Raw genomic sequence first — 13,204 nt, 5'->3', positions numbered from 1 at the left:
AATATAATTGTTCAAGGATTGACGAGGGTGAGAGAGGGAGGTAAATAAAGAGGAGCTGATGCCAAGGGCTCAAGTAGAAAGAAAATGTTTTGGAAATGATAATGTACAAATGTGCTGGATGCAACTGATGTATGGAATGTTATAGGAGCTGTAAGAGCCTCCAATAAAATGATTAAAAAGCCAAAAAAATATCATTGAGCCCAGTGGTTAGAGTCAAGGGCACCAATCCTAAGATCCCTTTCTTATTACTTGTGACCTCTGTATGCATGCATGCACTTGCTAGCACACACCGCCGCCCCCTCTTCTCTGGCCTGTGCCCCAGTCAGGATGCACATCACCAACGACCCTGGGATCACCCCGACACCTCGAGGACAGAGTAGAACTGTCCGTTTCCGAGACGGTCAGCACCTTGATGGGACTAGAAAGCCTCATCTTCCTTCCTCAGAGCAGCCAGTGGTTTCAAACTACTGACCTCTCAGTTAGCATCCCAAAGCACAACCCACTACACCACCAGGGCTCCTGCTCCTACCAGGAACGTCAAAATCGCCCTTCTTACCTCAGCTAGCTAGAAAGGCTGCCTTACACAGCTGCTGCTCTCGTCTGTCCCATGCAGATGATACGTCTTTTTACAAGAAGGACACCGTTTTCAGAGGCAGGGTGAACGGAGTGCATTGGCTAGGAAGCCTGGTCGCAGAGTGCATGCCGTGAAGGGAGTTTGTTACAGGGCCCTTCACAAGGGGCAGTGTGGGATGTTGCTTCTGCCCCATTCCTCAGAGCTAGGAAGTCGCATAGGATGAAGGTGAAAATCTTCATCAGAGAGAAAGCTCTCTACTAGCTTTCCCCCTTCTCCTGCTCCCCACCTCCCCTCCCCTCCCCGCTCTTGACGTGAAGCTGGAGGACCAGTTTAGACTTGAAATCTCAGCTGCAATGGGGCCAAGCCCAGCCTGCACACTCTCCCGCCAGTTGTCCCGGGTTTAATTAACGCTGCCCCTGTATGTTCAGGCAATTACTGCTGTAACACATGGGGAGGTGCTGTACTTACTGCCTCCGTCAAGACAGAATGCACCGCTTGGTCTCCACAGCACACGCAGGCTCGTGCCTTACATTTCTTCACCCAGCAGGAAGCACCCATGCTGTGGTCTCTAATGTGCACTGTAAGTGTTTCCCTGTACAGCCTCATCTACGCAAAACAATCATAATTTCTACTGATGCCTGAATTCCCCACACTTCCACAGGCTAGGCAGTCCCTTTATTCCTGGGTCAGGGTAGCCAAGACCCCAGCCCTCAAACCATATTTTACTTCCCAGGGAATTTCCTTTTTCCTCAGCGATGGCAAACACGATCGTGCTGAACAGAGCTGAATTTTGAAGGCTGAGGTTGTGGTGTGGCTTCTGATAGCTTCACGTTAGTTCAAGTCTCTGAGGACCGGTACCAATAAATGTGCAAGGGACGGCAGCAGATTGGCATACTTTTCCATTTCCACTAGGATGGAGAAGCCGCTATAAATTAAGTCTAACCTTAAATGTATAATCTGTCCTTGAGAGAGGGGGAAAGGAGGAGGATACGGCATCTTCAAGCTCTTGGCATCCCTTACGAGAAAAAAGTGGTTCTCAGGGTCTCTGATCTTGTGTTTTAGTAAAATAGGACTGCACGGCTGACTGACAGTTCTGATCTAAAGCATTTACGTTTAAGTTTTGATCTCTCTGCTTTTGATTAAAACTAATGAGCTCATTTAATTCAAAATGGGAATCTCTGATAAGAGAAATAAGGTTGATGTGATTGGATTAGAGGGGCAAATTAAACTCTTAGAGCAGAGTTTGTGCTTATATAGTGTATTAAAAAGCTGTTGGCATATTATGGCGTGTTAGATGATGAGAAAAATTTCATAGTAATTCATATTTAATCAGAAGAAATGAAAGTACTAAATATAACATGGCTCTGCTTTTCCCTCGAGTGATAAAAAGCTGTACATTTAAAATGACATAGGATCCATGCTCTCTAAAACAGAAAGAGAGGGAGAGAGAAGAAAGAATAAGAAAACTTAAGCGAGAGGCATAAAGAAGGGACAGTAGTCAGTGGTGGGGACTTGGGCCCAGTATTAGAAATCCCTCTGCTGAGAGAGGGTAGCCGGCAGTGCTTCGGAGATCTTCTCTGGGGCACATTTCACCATCAGTTTTAAAAGCTCATTTGTCTGTTGGCTGTCTGTTTGTAAGTAGTTTCACATGTGTGTGATTCGTAAAGCTCACCTCTACAGGTACAAGGGGCTGTCAAAAACTTCATGGGAAAATGAAGCTAAAGATAATGGAATTTCCTATGAATTTTTTGGAGCCCCCCTGGTATGTCTTCGCTCTTTCCAGGAGACTAGTGCCCGGGTAGAGTTGCTTAAAAGAAACCTTACGTGTTGGATTTTTTTTTTCTTGCTTGCTTGCTTGAGCATCAGAAAGACTCTAAAGTACTGTTTTATGAGTCAAATCAGGGGTGTCTTAGTCTGAAAAATTCCAGAATGAATTCATCTGCAGGAGAAGATTTACATTTATTAAAATACCTGAAAACCTTGTAAAGAAAACAGATCGCCATTCCATCTTATTTATATCATCATGCTTTTACGCCACCAAAAAGATTCTACAAATAAGGTGGAAAATAGATTGCTCACCTACCATGTAGTATTTCCTAGGTAAGAAGTTAATTTCACATAGCCCAGACTATGTACAATGAAAAGAGGATCTTGCTGAAAGGAGGGAACGCTTATGGTCTCGTCTCAAAAGCCTAGGAGTGAGGAGAGACGGCCTCCTCCCTGGGCAGGCGTGGGAAAGCTGCTGGCAGGAACCGATCTGGGGGTCCGTGTCTGCTCCCCTCGGTGCCGGCAGCCCGTCCGCATTCCTCTGTGGGAGGCCGTTGAGGAGACCTCCAGTGTCTTCTCTGCCACGTGAATAAAACCAAGGCGAGAAAGCAGGAGACACACTGGCCAGGATGGGGTCCGTCAAGCTAATGTTGGGTTTCTTGGAACTCCCAATAGGTTTAGGGGTTCAAAAAGGGACCCTCAGAAAGAGCGAAGAGCAAGTCATCCTCCCCCCTACCCACAGCCTGCCCAATAGCTGAGTCCACCGATGCCCGGGCCCTCCTTTTTCACACCTGTCGTCTGTGGCCTGGGCCCAGCCTCCAGCGGGGCTGCCACTGGGGCCACTTAGGGAGCCGCTGGAAACTTACTGAGCTTGGAAAGCTCTTGCGAGGGCCTAGAACTGGGTGACTGGATTCACCCGTTTCTCTCGTTTATTTTTCGCCCAGTGAATGTTTCCTAAATGAAGTCCAGCGATGGCTGCTCTTGGCGCCCATAGGCCACTGATTGCTATTGAACTCAAGGACCGCCCCTGAGCAGACGGTACTCACGTGTGTTGCGTGTTTTGTGTTCCGCAGTGGAATCCACCAGCCCCAGCCTGCTCACCACGGACAACAGCCTGGAGCGCTCCTTTTTCATCCGGATGAAATCCACCTTGACCAAGCGCGGCGTGCACATCAAATCCTCGGGGTATAAGGTAAGCTGGGCTCCTGGCACGGGGCTGGCTCCTGGGGTCACGTGACAGCCCCCAGGGTTGGTCAGTACCTGTCTTGCCTTCTCCCAGGAAGGACTTGCCTAGTACACGTCTGCTTGGCACAGGTCACTGAATGATCCAGCCTAGGGTCCTTTCTTAAAACACTTATTAAGGGATCCTTCAAGTTCTTCCGGGCTTAGTAGAAGTTCTCTTGGATGATCCCACTGCTGTCAAGTTGATTCCAACCCAGAGCGACTTCATCTAGGGTTTCCGGGGCTATAAAGCTTCACGGGAACAGATGACCCCATCTTTCAACTCTGATGAAGATGGGCCTGAAGACTCCCTAAAATGAGTCCTACTGAAGAGCATGCCCCTGCCCCCTTCAGTTGGCACCTACTCTTTAGAGGAAGACTGCCCATTTTCATATCCTCTTTGCCGCTGAAATTCATACATGTAAGACAAATCAGGTTGGATGTCAAGAAACCTAAACTGTGATAGTAAAGTTATGAACCGTGTCCTTCTAGCTTAGCCTACACAGAATACTCAACATTCAGTTGAAAGATAAACGGCAAAGCCTGGCATCATAATCTACATTATTATCATTTAAGGTTAAGGATATAAGTGCTTTCTAATCTCGGGAAGCTCCAACATTTCAGTTACTATGGCAACGTAAATTAAGACCTATGAAATGTATGAAATGCCTTTGGCAACTTGAATCTTATCAATTTTACAACACGCATACCGGTCTCTCAAACAATGTCTATTGGATGTGGGAGGGAAAACAGAATCTGCCGTAGCTGGCAGCCTGACCTTTCCCACTTTCAGAGTTTAGAACCTCTGTTAGTGCAGTGCGATAGGGCGGCCAGAGTGTTGTCAGGAATTGAACAGCTAGCCTCAAAGTCTGAAAGTCAGAGTCAGGCACCTTCTTTGACATAAGTTCTTCACGAAAGGAAGAAAGGAGGTGGGAAGCGAGTCCTTCCACGCACGACTTTCCTGAGCTGTCCTACAGTGTGAAAGGTACAGGTGGAGCGTCTGTAACCGTTAGCAGGGAAAGGCTGGGGAGCAGCCGCCCTGGCCTCGTTTTCCCCGGTGGAGGCTTGTCACAAAGGGGTGTATTGAGGAACCAAACAGACTCTGTCCTTAGGACCATTTAGGATTTCTTGCACCCCACCCCACTGCCCTGAACACTACACATGACTCAGTCGTGAATCACGCACCACAGTTGTTCATCGTGTTAACTGTACAAATTAGCAACGTTGGAGTTGTGTAAGCAGACTGTTCATAGGGGGTTTTACTGGTAATTAGAGGGCGTATCCCAGGAGGAAAGGAACATGAAAGAGGCAAGCTATCCTTTGAAAAGTATTCCCTATAACACAGTATCTATCTTCACACTTCAAACGAATGATAGTAGAACTCCCAGTACCTGGAATGTGGGGTGTGGAGGGAGAACAAATGAATATGGAGAAATAATCAAAGCTTCCGTCTGGTGAAGAGCCCAGGGGACTTGGGTCCGTTTGAGTGATTGCTGGTTTGAACCACATGGCCATCTCAGGCACGTTGTCGCCTGGACACACTCAGCACAGGATGGCACGGGAGCCGGCGGGGTTTTGTTCGGTTCTGCATGGGATCGCTTTGAGTCAGAGCCCGCTCCATCGCACCTACCAACCAAACTCTGAGTACTGAGGACGCATCAGTCCACCATTCACTCATCGACACAGAGGCGCCACGTTCCTGCTGGGTGCCAGGGCCCTGCTGGAGCTACTGGAGACCCAGCCTCGAACAATCACAAGTCCCTACTTTCATGGTGCTTATTCTAGCAAGCCAGACCAACAAGCGCACAAAGAAGATAGCCTGAGAAAGTAATGATAACAAAAATAACAACTAACCTTTCTGAGCATTAGCATATGTTGAACACGATAGTTTATATGTATCAATCCTCACAATAATGTCAGGATAAGGCATTATTAATAGTTTTTTAAATCTGTGAAATGGAAATAAGGCCTAGAGAGATTAATTGGCATGGCCAGCATCCTCTATTAAAGGGGACTCACTGGAGTGTGAAATCGGGGACTCTGGTTCCACACTGCATGCTTAATCACCAGGGTACACTACCGTGCAGACAGTGAAGCAGGGTAATGTGAGAGGGAGTGATCAGCAAAGACTTCCCTGAGTCATGATGTGGATCAGAGGGACACGCCCCCCCCCCCATACAAAACCCTCAAAGAAGAGTAGTTTGGGGGCTACCTTGCTAGGTAACAAGCGGCCTTGGAGAAATAAGTTTGGGCATCCAGGATTGGAAAAGATTTCAGAAGCAGTTCCAGATTCCATCAAATCACGGAATGTTGAAGTAGATTACTCGCAGTAAGTCTTTCTGAAGACACCGAGTTGCTACCCAGTACTTGACCCCGCTCCCTGGAACAGCTGAGAGGCAGGTCTAGCCATCCACCATGCCCTCAAAAAGATGAATCCTCCACCAGAGACCTCCTCCCGCCTCCTCTTCCTCTTCCCCCTCCCAGTGAACTTCCCTCCGTCATTAACCTTGTGTGCAAGTTAGTGGCAGAGCTGATGAGAAGCCCTTGACAAGACACAGGTGAAGAACATCCCTCTTTTTCTGTTCCTTCTCAGTAAGTAAATCCAGCAGCTTGTAAAACTCAAATAAAACCGGTAATCACCCCACCACCACACGATCAACACAGAGAAAACGAAACAACGATGACAATGCCTCTCTACTCCCAATAATCCCCACCACCACCACCCCTAATTTATGATCACTGCATGCTTGTTTTATTTTCCCGTAGGTCAAGGTCCAAGCTGTTTAAGCCTTGCCCAGGGCAGGTCACTATATCATCTCTCCCTGGTCCCCACTAGCCTGCACGTGGGGCTGTCCGGCATGCTCCATCACTGTGTGCACCGCCATTTCTCTACGGCTGCGGTTGTCCCTGATGAGAACCTTTTATTGGCAATGGACCTGGGCTGGATGCACAGAACACAGCACTTTAGACTGATGTAACACACCCAAACGGTGTCTGTGGCAGGCAGCATCCAGACTCAACATTCGATTATGTGCTCCCATTTTGCACCTGGTAAACCCGAGTCCTTCACCATTTACACATTATGTTCACCTAGCTCTTGAGTATTCAGTCTAGGCAGGTGGGCTCTGGAGTCTGCCCTCGTAGTCATTTTGTCGCTGAAATGAATAAACTCAAGTCAAGATGGAGGGTGAGCTGGACCTCAGCCTATAGAAAATTAGAAGACAAGAAATGAAAACCTCGTCGCTGATTAAAACCTTCCCTGTGGTGGCCCTGCAGAAACCCACAGGCACCAGTGTACCAGTGCTCGTTACACCGGTGCCCCCAGAGAGGTTACAGAGCGCTACCTTCCTTTGCAGGGATTAGCACGCCAGTTCAGGAACCCCATGGCCAGAAATTCTAGGCAAGGAGGGGCCAGTCTGGGTCCGCTAACTCACGTGTAGAGTCAGACGTAAACTGCTGTTGCCTCCCTTGCCGTGCCCACCCCGCGGGCAGCTGCCCTCTCGCCAGGGGAGTTTCCCTACTATCAGCCCATAATCCCTGGTCTCCGTCCTCCTCTGCTGGGAAATCCGGAGCAGCGTGTTATCTGTGCCAGACACGTGTTATGTCTCAGGGGCCCCCCTGTGCTTGAGGTCTCCTGGTCAGACACATGTCTTAGTGCGGCACCGCTGTCACTTAAATTGCATGACAACAAGCCTCTCTCTTCTTGATTAGGCCTCTGTCAGGGGGAACTTGCTGGGTATAGCACAGGGGGTAAAAGGAGATGGGTAATCAGGAAAATTAGAGAAGTGAAGACTAATTGGGTCCCCCTCTCCCGCGCCTGCCTCTGGATGATAGTTCCCTTTGGCGTGGGACTTCGGGTTCCCTAATCGACTCTTCCATGCCCACCAGCACCACTGTCAGGTCCGGGGTCTTTCTCCACACACGGTGATGTCCTTGCTCTGATGGTATAATAGAGAAGAAGCCTTGACCGGGGAGCACAGACAAGAGAGAGAGAATCTTTTCCGTGTTTCTGCAAGGCTGACAATGTCTTCCAGACTCTGCAGAAGTACAGGTCTTCAACTGCGGGAGCTCCTGCTACGACACATACCAACAAACTACATAGGGAGGGGGGGAGCTCCTGCAACAAACAGTCCCCCATCTGGGACGATTTGAGTTATGGATTTGCCTGTAGCTAAGTGTTGAACCAAATGACTTCAGAAATCCCATCCATCCTCCTTTTGATATAAAGAATAAACAAACACTTAGAGAAAATAATAAGTGGGTTCACTGGCTTCTTAAGGGTGCTGATCGACTCCAGCTTTTAGAATATCCATATCCAGACATGGAGCGACAAAGGCAATAAATTAGAGGCTGTCCAGGGAAATTCTTTAGCTGTTTCTAAGCACAGACATGGGCACCCTTCAGATTAGAAACATCTCTTGTTCATTTGTAACGATTTCTCTTCTGCTTGACTTTTCATGGCTGCATCTCTTCCGTGATTTGTTATATTTGGGGTGTCCCAGACCCCTTGGAGGGTTCGGTGAAATCTATAGAGCCTCTCTCCAGGCAAATTAATTTTTCTTCCAGAGATTCTTTTATCTCTGAAATTTACTCATTGATTTCAGTTTACAAAACCCTTTTTAATATGATTTCTACGAAATGATGACATCTTCAGTACTTATTAAGAAACCAAGTGTGTGCATCTTCCAGAGCATGCACATTAAATCAATAGCACAATAGCCCCTTTCCTTCCTCCTCATTTCTGCCGACCATGTATCCAGCTGGTGTTAATACATATTGAAGCCCATCAACTCCGAGACTGCAGAAGTGAAAATCTCAGAGTTTGATTATTATCCCCTCCCGCCCACTAATCCACTGCCACTTGGTTCTGGCTCATGGCCACCCTAGATGGGAAGGAAGGAGGAGGAAGGAAAGGGGCTATTGGGATGTGATCACTGTTCATGGGAACAGAAGGCCCGTCCTCCTCCCACGTAGCAGCTCGTGGTTTCAAATCGCTGACCACAGCCCCACCCCGAAGCACTGAACCGCGGGAGTTGAGAGTCACTTTGCATGGTGAGTAGTGCTACCTCTTGGCTCTATTCAGTTCCACGTACAGAAAGGCTGCTTTCACTAGGAGTCCCATCATCAAGTTTGCACCTAGGTCATTCTGACAGTTGAAGACTCTTCACATGAAACTCGCTCTTGACTGAACGTGTAGATTCACATCTCCAAGAGGAGAGGAAACGGGAAGGGAATCGTCGCTTCCTGTTCAGTCATTTGCCGTGGTAGCTATTGGTTTATTTTGTTTTTAATAAACCATTTATTTAATGCTTCCGTGAAAGAAAGTGCATAACGCAAAGCTCGCAGCTCCACCCCTTTGCTCACCTGCCACTCGCATGGATCACCGGCCTTGGGTGAACGTGCCCCTCCTTTTCTCTGGGGACACGCCTCCAGGTGAAGGCCTCTTACACACCCCTTGTGAACCATGCCCCAGTGAATTCCCAGGGCCTTGCCTTCTTCCATTCCTGCATCTTTGTGGTTCGTGGTGCCAACATGTGTAAGAACCTGACCCCAGCCTACCTTTTTAACCACCATCTAGATCTCCACCCCTCTTTTCTGGAATCCTTATCATCGGTGCTCTCTCTACATAGGAGGCTAGTCATGTTTCTTGAATTATACGTGGGCACCTGTCTGCACTTCGTACGTAACACGATCATTTTCTTCCCTAAAATGTTTTTCTGCCCACCTTTCGCTTTGAGTCGACATTGACTTGAGTCTGGTTTTGGTCCAACTAGAAAAGTCTAGATCATCCAAGACGGACACACTCCCTGTCCCATCATTCATGTTGAGCGTCATGAGAGGTGAAAAACTATCCCTTCCCTTCCCTGCTGAAAGACCCTTTGTAAGAAGTGCTTAAGCTCTCTGCTTCCGTTCTCTCACCTGTAAAATGAACCCACGAACAGTAACGAGACCGAAGGACCTCCCCTGGGTTAAATGAGGTCACGCAGCCTCCAGCAGGCAGCTGGTTTTGTGGCATGCTTTCACAGAAACTCATAGGAACCTGCCAATAATTCTTTTAAAGGATTCTATCTTATCCTGCCTTCAGAAATATGTAAAACAGAGACCAAAAAATGCACAGTATCTGATTGGCTAAGGCCTCATGAATAGTAAATGGCAAAACTAGGAAGAATCCAGAATTCCAAATGTCTCCCTTTCAGTCTAATAGACGGCCTTTCCACACCAGTACTCTAATTCTGCTTTCCTCCCTTACCATCTAGCACAGTCCCCGCACTAGTTGCCTCTCAATAAATGTTGTTTGGATTGAATTGCTTGCTCTGTCTTCATCTGAGATACCAATAAAAATTGTTGACAGGGCAGAGCCCTATAACACAGTACTAGACATACGAGCAGCTGACAGGGAGATCTTTTTTTTTTTTTCTCTCCATTTATATTTATTGTAAAGGATAAGATATAGTCACCTCCATCTCTTTTGAACAGGGAGATCTTTTAGATGTGACCATTGTAATAGCTATGAACCCCCATTACTGTATGTACCGTAATCTGGCTCACATTTCTCCATCTTGCCAGCAAAGACCTTGTTAAGCTTTATTAGTGCTTTACTGAAATTAAAATGTGCCGTATCTATAGCATTACTCTGAGCCATCACTGGGGATTTCTCTCAGGAAATGAAAAATAGGGGTACTTTTGCATCACTTACTCATAATGATTTCATGCTGCCTTCCGGTGGGTCACTATTTTCTTTCTATTAAAAATCATCTTTCGAGATCTTTGTCCGTAAATTAAATTTTCACGAGTCTTTCTTTTGGCAAATTAGAGCACTAGTTGCTTCTATCTTTTGCCACATCTCCATGATTTCTCAAAGGTTGCTAAAAATATGTAAAGTGTCATTCTAAGAAGGTTTGGTTCACCCTTTTCCGCAAAGGAGAACTGCTTGCAGTGAGCTGGAAGTGTACATGTAGGGCCCAATGAGCTGGCGGGCCCCAACCTTATCACTTAAAAATCTTTTCCTCTCAGACAAAGGTGGACAAACAAATGCCAACTCAGTGTTTCTTCCAGTCTGAGACTCTGAGATGTTCCAGGTGTCCACACATAGCAGTGCTCCTCTGAAAGCCTTTGCTTTAGCTCCGTATTGTCTTGAAATGATGATTACACTATCCCAAGCTGCGCGAAATGTATCTGTCTTGTCAAATCAATAGATGAATTTTCAGAGAGACCAAGAATTCTGTCAACCAATTCAGACTTTCTAAGACTACACGTTCATTGCCTTTCAATCAACCCAGACACCCAGAATAAATTGAAGGGGCTGGGGGGGAACTAGGGTAGAACATACAGGCCGAGGTAATCCTGATGAAAAATGCAAATAGAGGAATGAACCAATAAAATCACATTTTTAAAATCCTATTATCTCGTTTTCATCCCTGCTCACCTCTGCACAATTGTCCATTACACCGTGGCTTCCAATGTCATTTTAAATACAGCTGACGTTGTTTCTGATCTTAAAGAATTTATTTCCCCATTACCAAGGCATGACAGTAGTTCTAGCTGGGAATATGTCATTTCTGTCAGGACTAATCAGCTGGTTGCTTTACCAACTACAGGCATAATCACTACCTGTTTGGTGGAGTACCTGTAAACTCTAGTCAGTCAGTAACGCCAAGCATATGGGGCTAACTTAGTGTTAGCCAGTGACAGTACTTTGTGTTCTGTCACACAGATTTTTAGAAAGAATAACTTTTTTTTTACTAAAACTAGATCTTTACAGGTTGCTTTTCTGAATCTTTGTGGACTAAGAAATAAATCTAATAGTTCATCTTAAGTAGTGTATTTTCTTGCACCAACCTGAAATCACTGACTATAATGACTTAACTCCCTGCTAACTCCAGGCCCCTGTAGGACAGGGTAGAACTGTGAGTTTCTGAGACTGTAACGGGAGTAGAAAGCCTCATCTTTCTCCCTCAGAACAGTGGGTGATTTTGAACAGCTGACCTTACTGTTAACCCAAAGCATAACCCACGCCACCACGAGGGCTCTTCCTCACAGCTACAGAAGTCTGGGATTTGGGCTTCTGTATTCTCTTGACCTAGTAGTCTGAAGGAGTGATTACTGAACTCAAGATTTCAAGGTCTTCCAAATGCCTTACCTACCCCATTTGGCTACCATGCCTCAAACCAATTCTCCCAAAGAGCTGGTAAGTATGTAAGGGGTGGCGTCAGACAGGGTTTTGATTTAGCCCTGCCTTTTCTGGATGTGTAGCTTCTGGGAGATCCTTTAACCATCACTTTCCACCCACGAGAACCTCCTTCCTACGGTGCTGCTTTTAGCTGCCATCAAGATGAGTTTTGACTCAGGGCTACCACCTGGGACCGAGTAGAAGTGCCCAGTAGAGTGTTCTAGACGGTCATCTCTCTGGAAGCAGATTCCCAGGTCTCTCCCACTCAGAGCTGCTCCGTAGATTCTAGCCACCAACTCTCCAGTCCTCAGCCAAGCCCTTTTGTGGTGCTGTCGGGTCCCTGGCCTTCATCCAGCTGTTGTGAAATTAACCGTGATCATGCAGGTAACGTGCTTAGCACAGTGCCTGGTTTGAAGGCCCGCTTGGCTGTCATACATGAAGTTTCATGATATGGAATGCATATTATGTGCTTGACCAACTTTGATCTGAACTACTCCAAACCTCAACTTCCAAATACCTACAGGTAGTTCTAGAATGATGGAAAATAGAGAAATTCATCAATAACACTTCAGATTATCCCCCGAAAAAATTCTTAAGCGCTCAGAGTCTGCTCTGTGTCAAAGTGACCCCGTGGGACAGACAGAACTGCCCCTGTGGGTTTCCAAATCTGTAAACCTTTGCAGGAATAGAAAGTTTCCTCTCTCTCCTGTAGAGCCAATGGAGGTTTCAAACTGTGGACCTGGAAGTTTGCTGCCCAGTGAATAACCCACTACACCACCAGGGCTCCATTGTGTGAGCTCTAGATCAATTAATTATTTCTCCTGAAAAGAAAAGATTTCAAAAATTTAATTTTCTTTTCTGGAAAATTCCTCCTGGTTGAGGTATCCTTAATATTGATTTGATTGTTAAGAGGTAAAATATGACTAAAATACATCATTTATCCCATTCATATAAGAAGTATGTACTTAAGTATTTTCCTTCAAATTGATTTAGCATCATAGCGAGACTAATATAGCCCATTAACACAAGATATGAAGTTGGGACAGGACTAATTTGATGTCGTTGGGTAATCGAATTAATGGGCCCTTTAGACCCCTATAGCCTAGAAGATTCCATAGTTTAGTTAAAGGATGCAGATACACATAAACAACCCTCTTGGGGAGGCAAACTACCATTAGGACATGAACCCAGACACAAGTCAGAGGTACAGTACAGCGTTCGAGAACGAATTCTTTGACTTATTCCAAGTAGGGGGAGCGAGACAGAATTCTGGAGTTTGCATCTGCTCAGACAGGAACTGATCACATCTCTATGAATTCCCCACACTACTACCATTAAAGATTACCCCCATCCCCACTCTGACCCAGGCCAGGTCCGAAAAAACAGCTTCATCGCCAAGTACACTGAGTGGGAAGACTCTTGAAACAAAAATAATCATCTATATACACAGTCCTCTCCTATTTGTAGTGATG

At 46.3% G+C, this 13,204-nt stretch overlaps 1 protein-coding gene across 1 annotated transcript in view; it reads left to right on the top strand.

Moving 5' to 3' along the window:
- Positions 1-13,204, top strand: part of NPAS3 (neuronal PAS domain protein 3) — a 984,386-nt gene that overhangs the window by 906,305 nt on the left and 64,877 nt on the right. Inside the window, exon 7 of the mRNA XM_045287648.1 lies at positions 3,415-3,533. Coding sequence (XP_045143583.1) covers positions 3,415-3,533 — 119 coding nt within the window. The remainder of the gene's footprint in view (positions 1-3,414; positions 3,534-13,204) is intronic.

This window comes from Echinops telfairi, unplaced genomic scaffold (genome assembly GCF_000313985.2).
Source record: "Echinops telfairi isolate 266 unplaced genomic scaffold, ASM31398v2 ScPeMD7_18;HRSCAF=68, whole genome shotgun sequence".
Taxonomy (NCBI): Eukaryota; Metazoa; Chordata; class Mammalia; order Afrosoricida; family Tenrecidae; genus Echinops; species Echinops telfairi.
The sequence above is the reverse complement of the archived record's forward strand: the minus strand, read 5'-3'. Positions and strand labels throughout refer to the sequence as shown.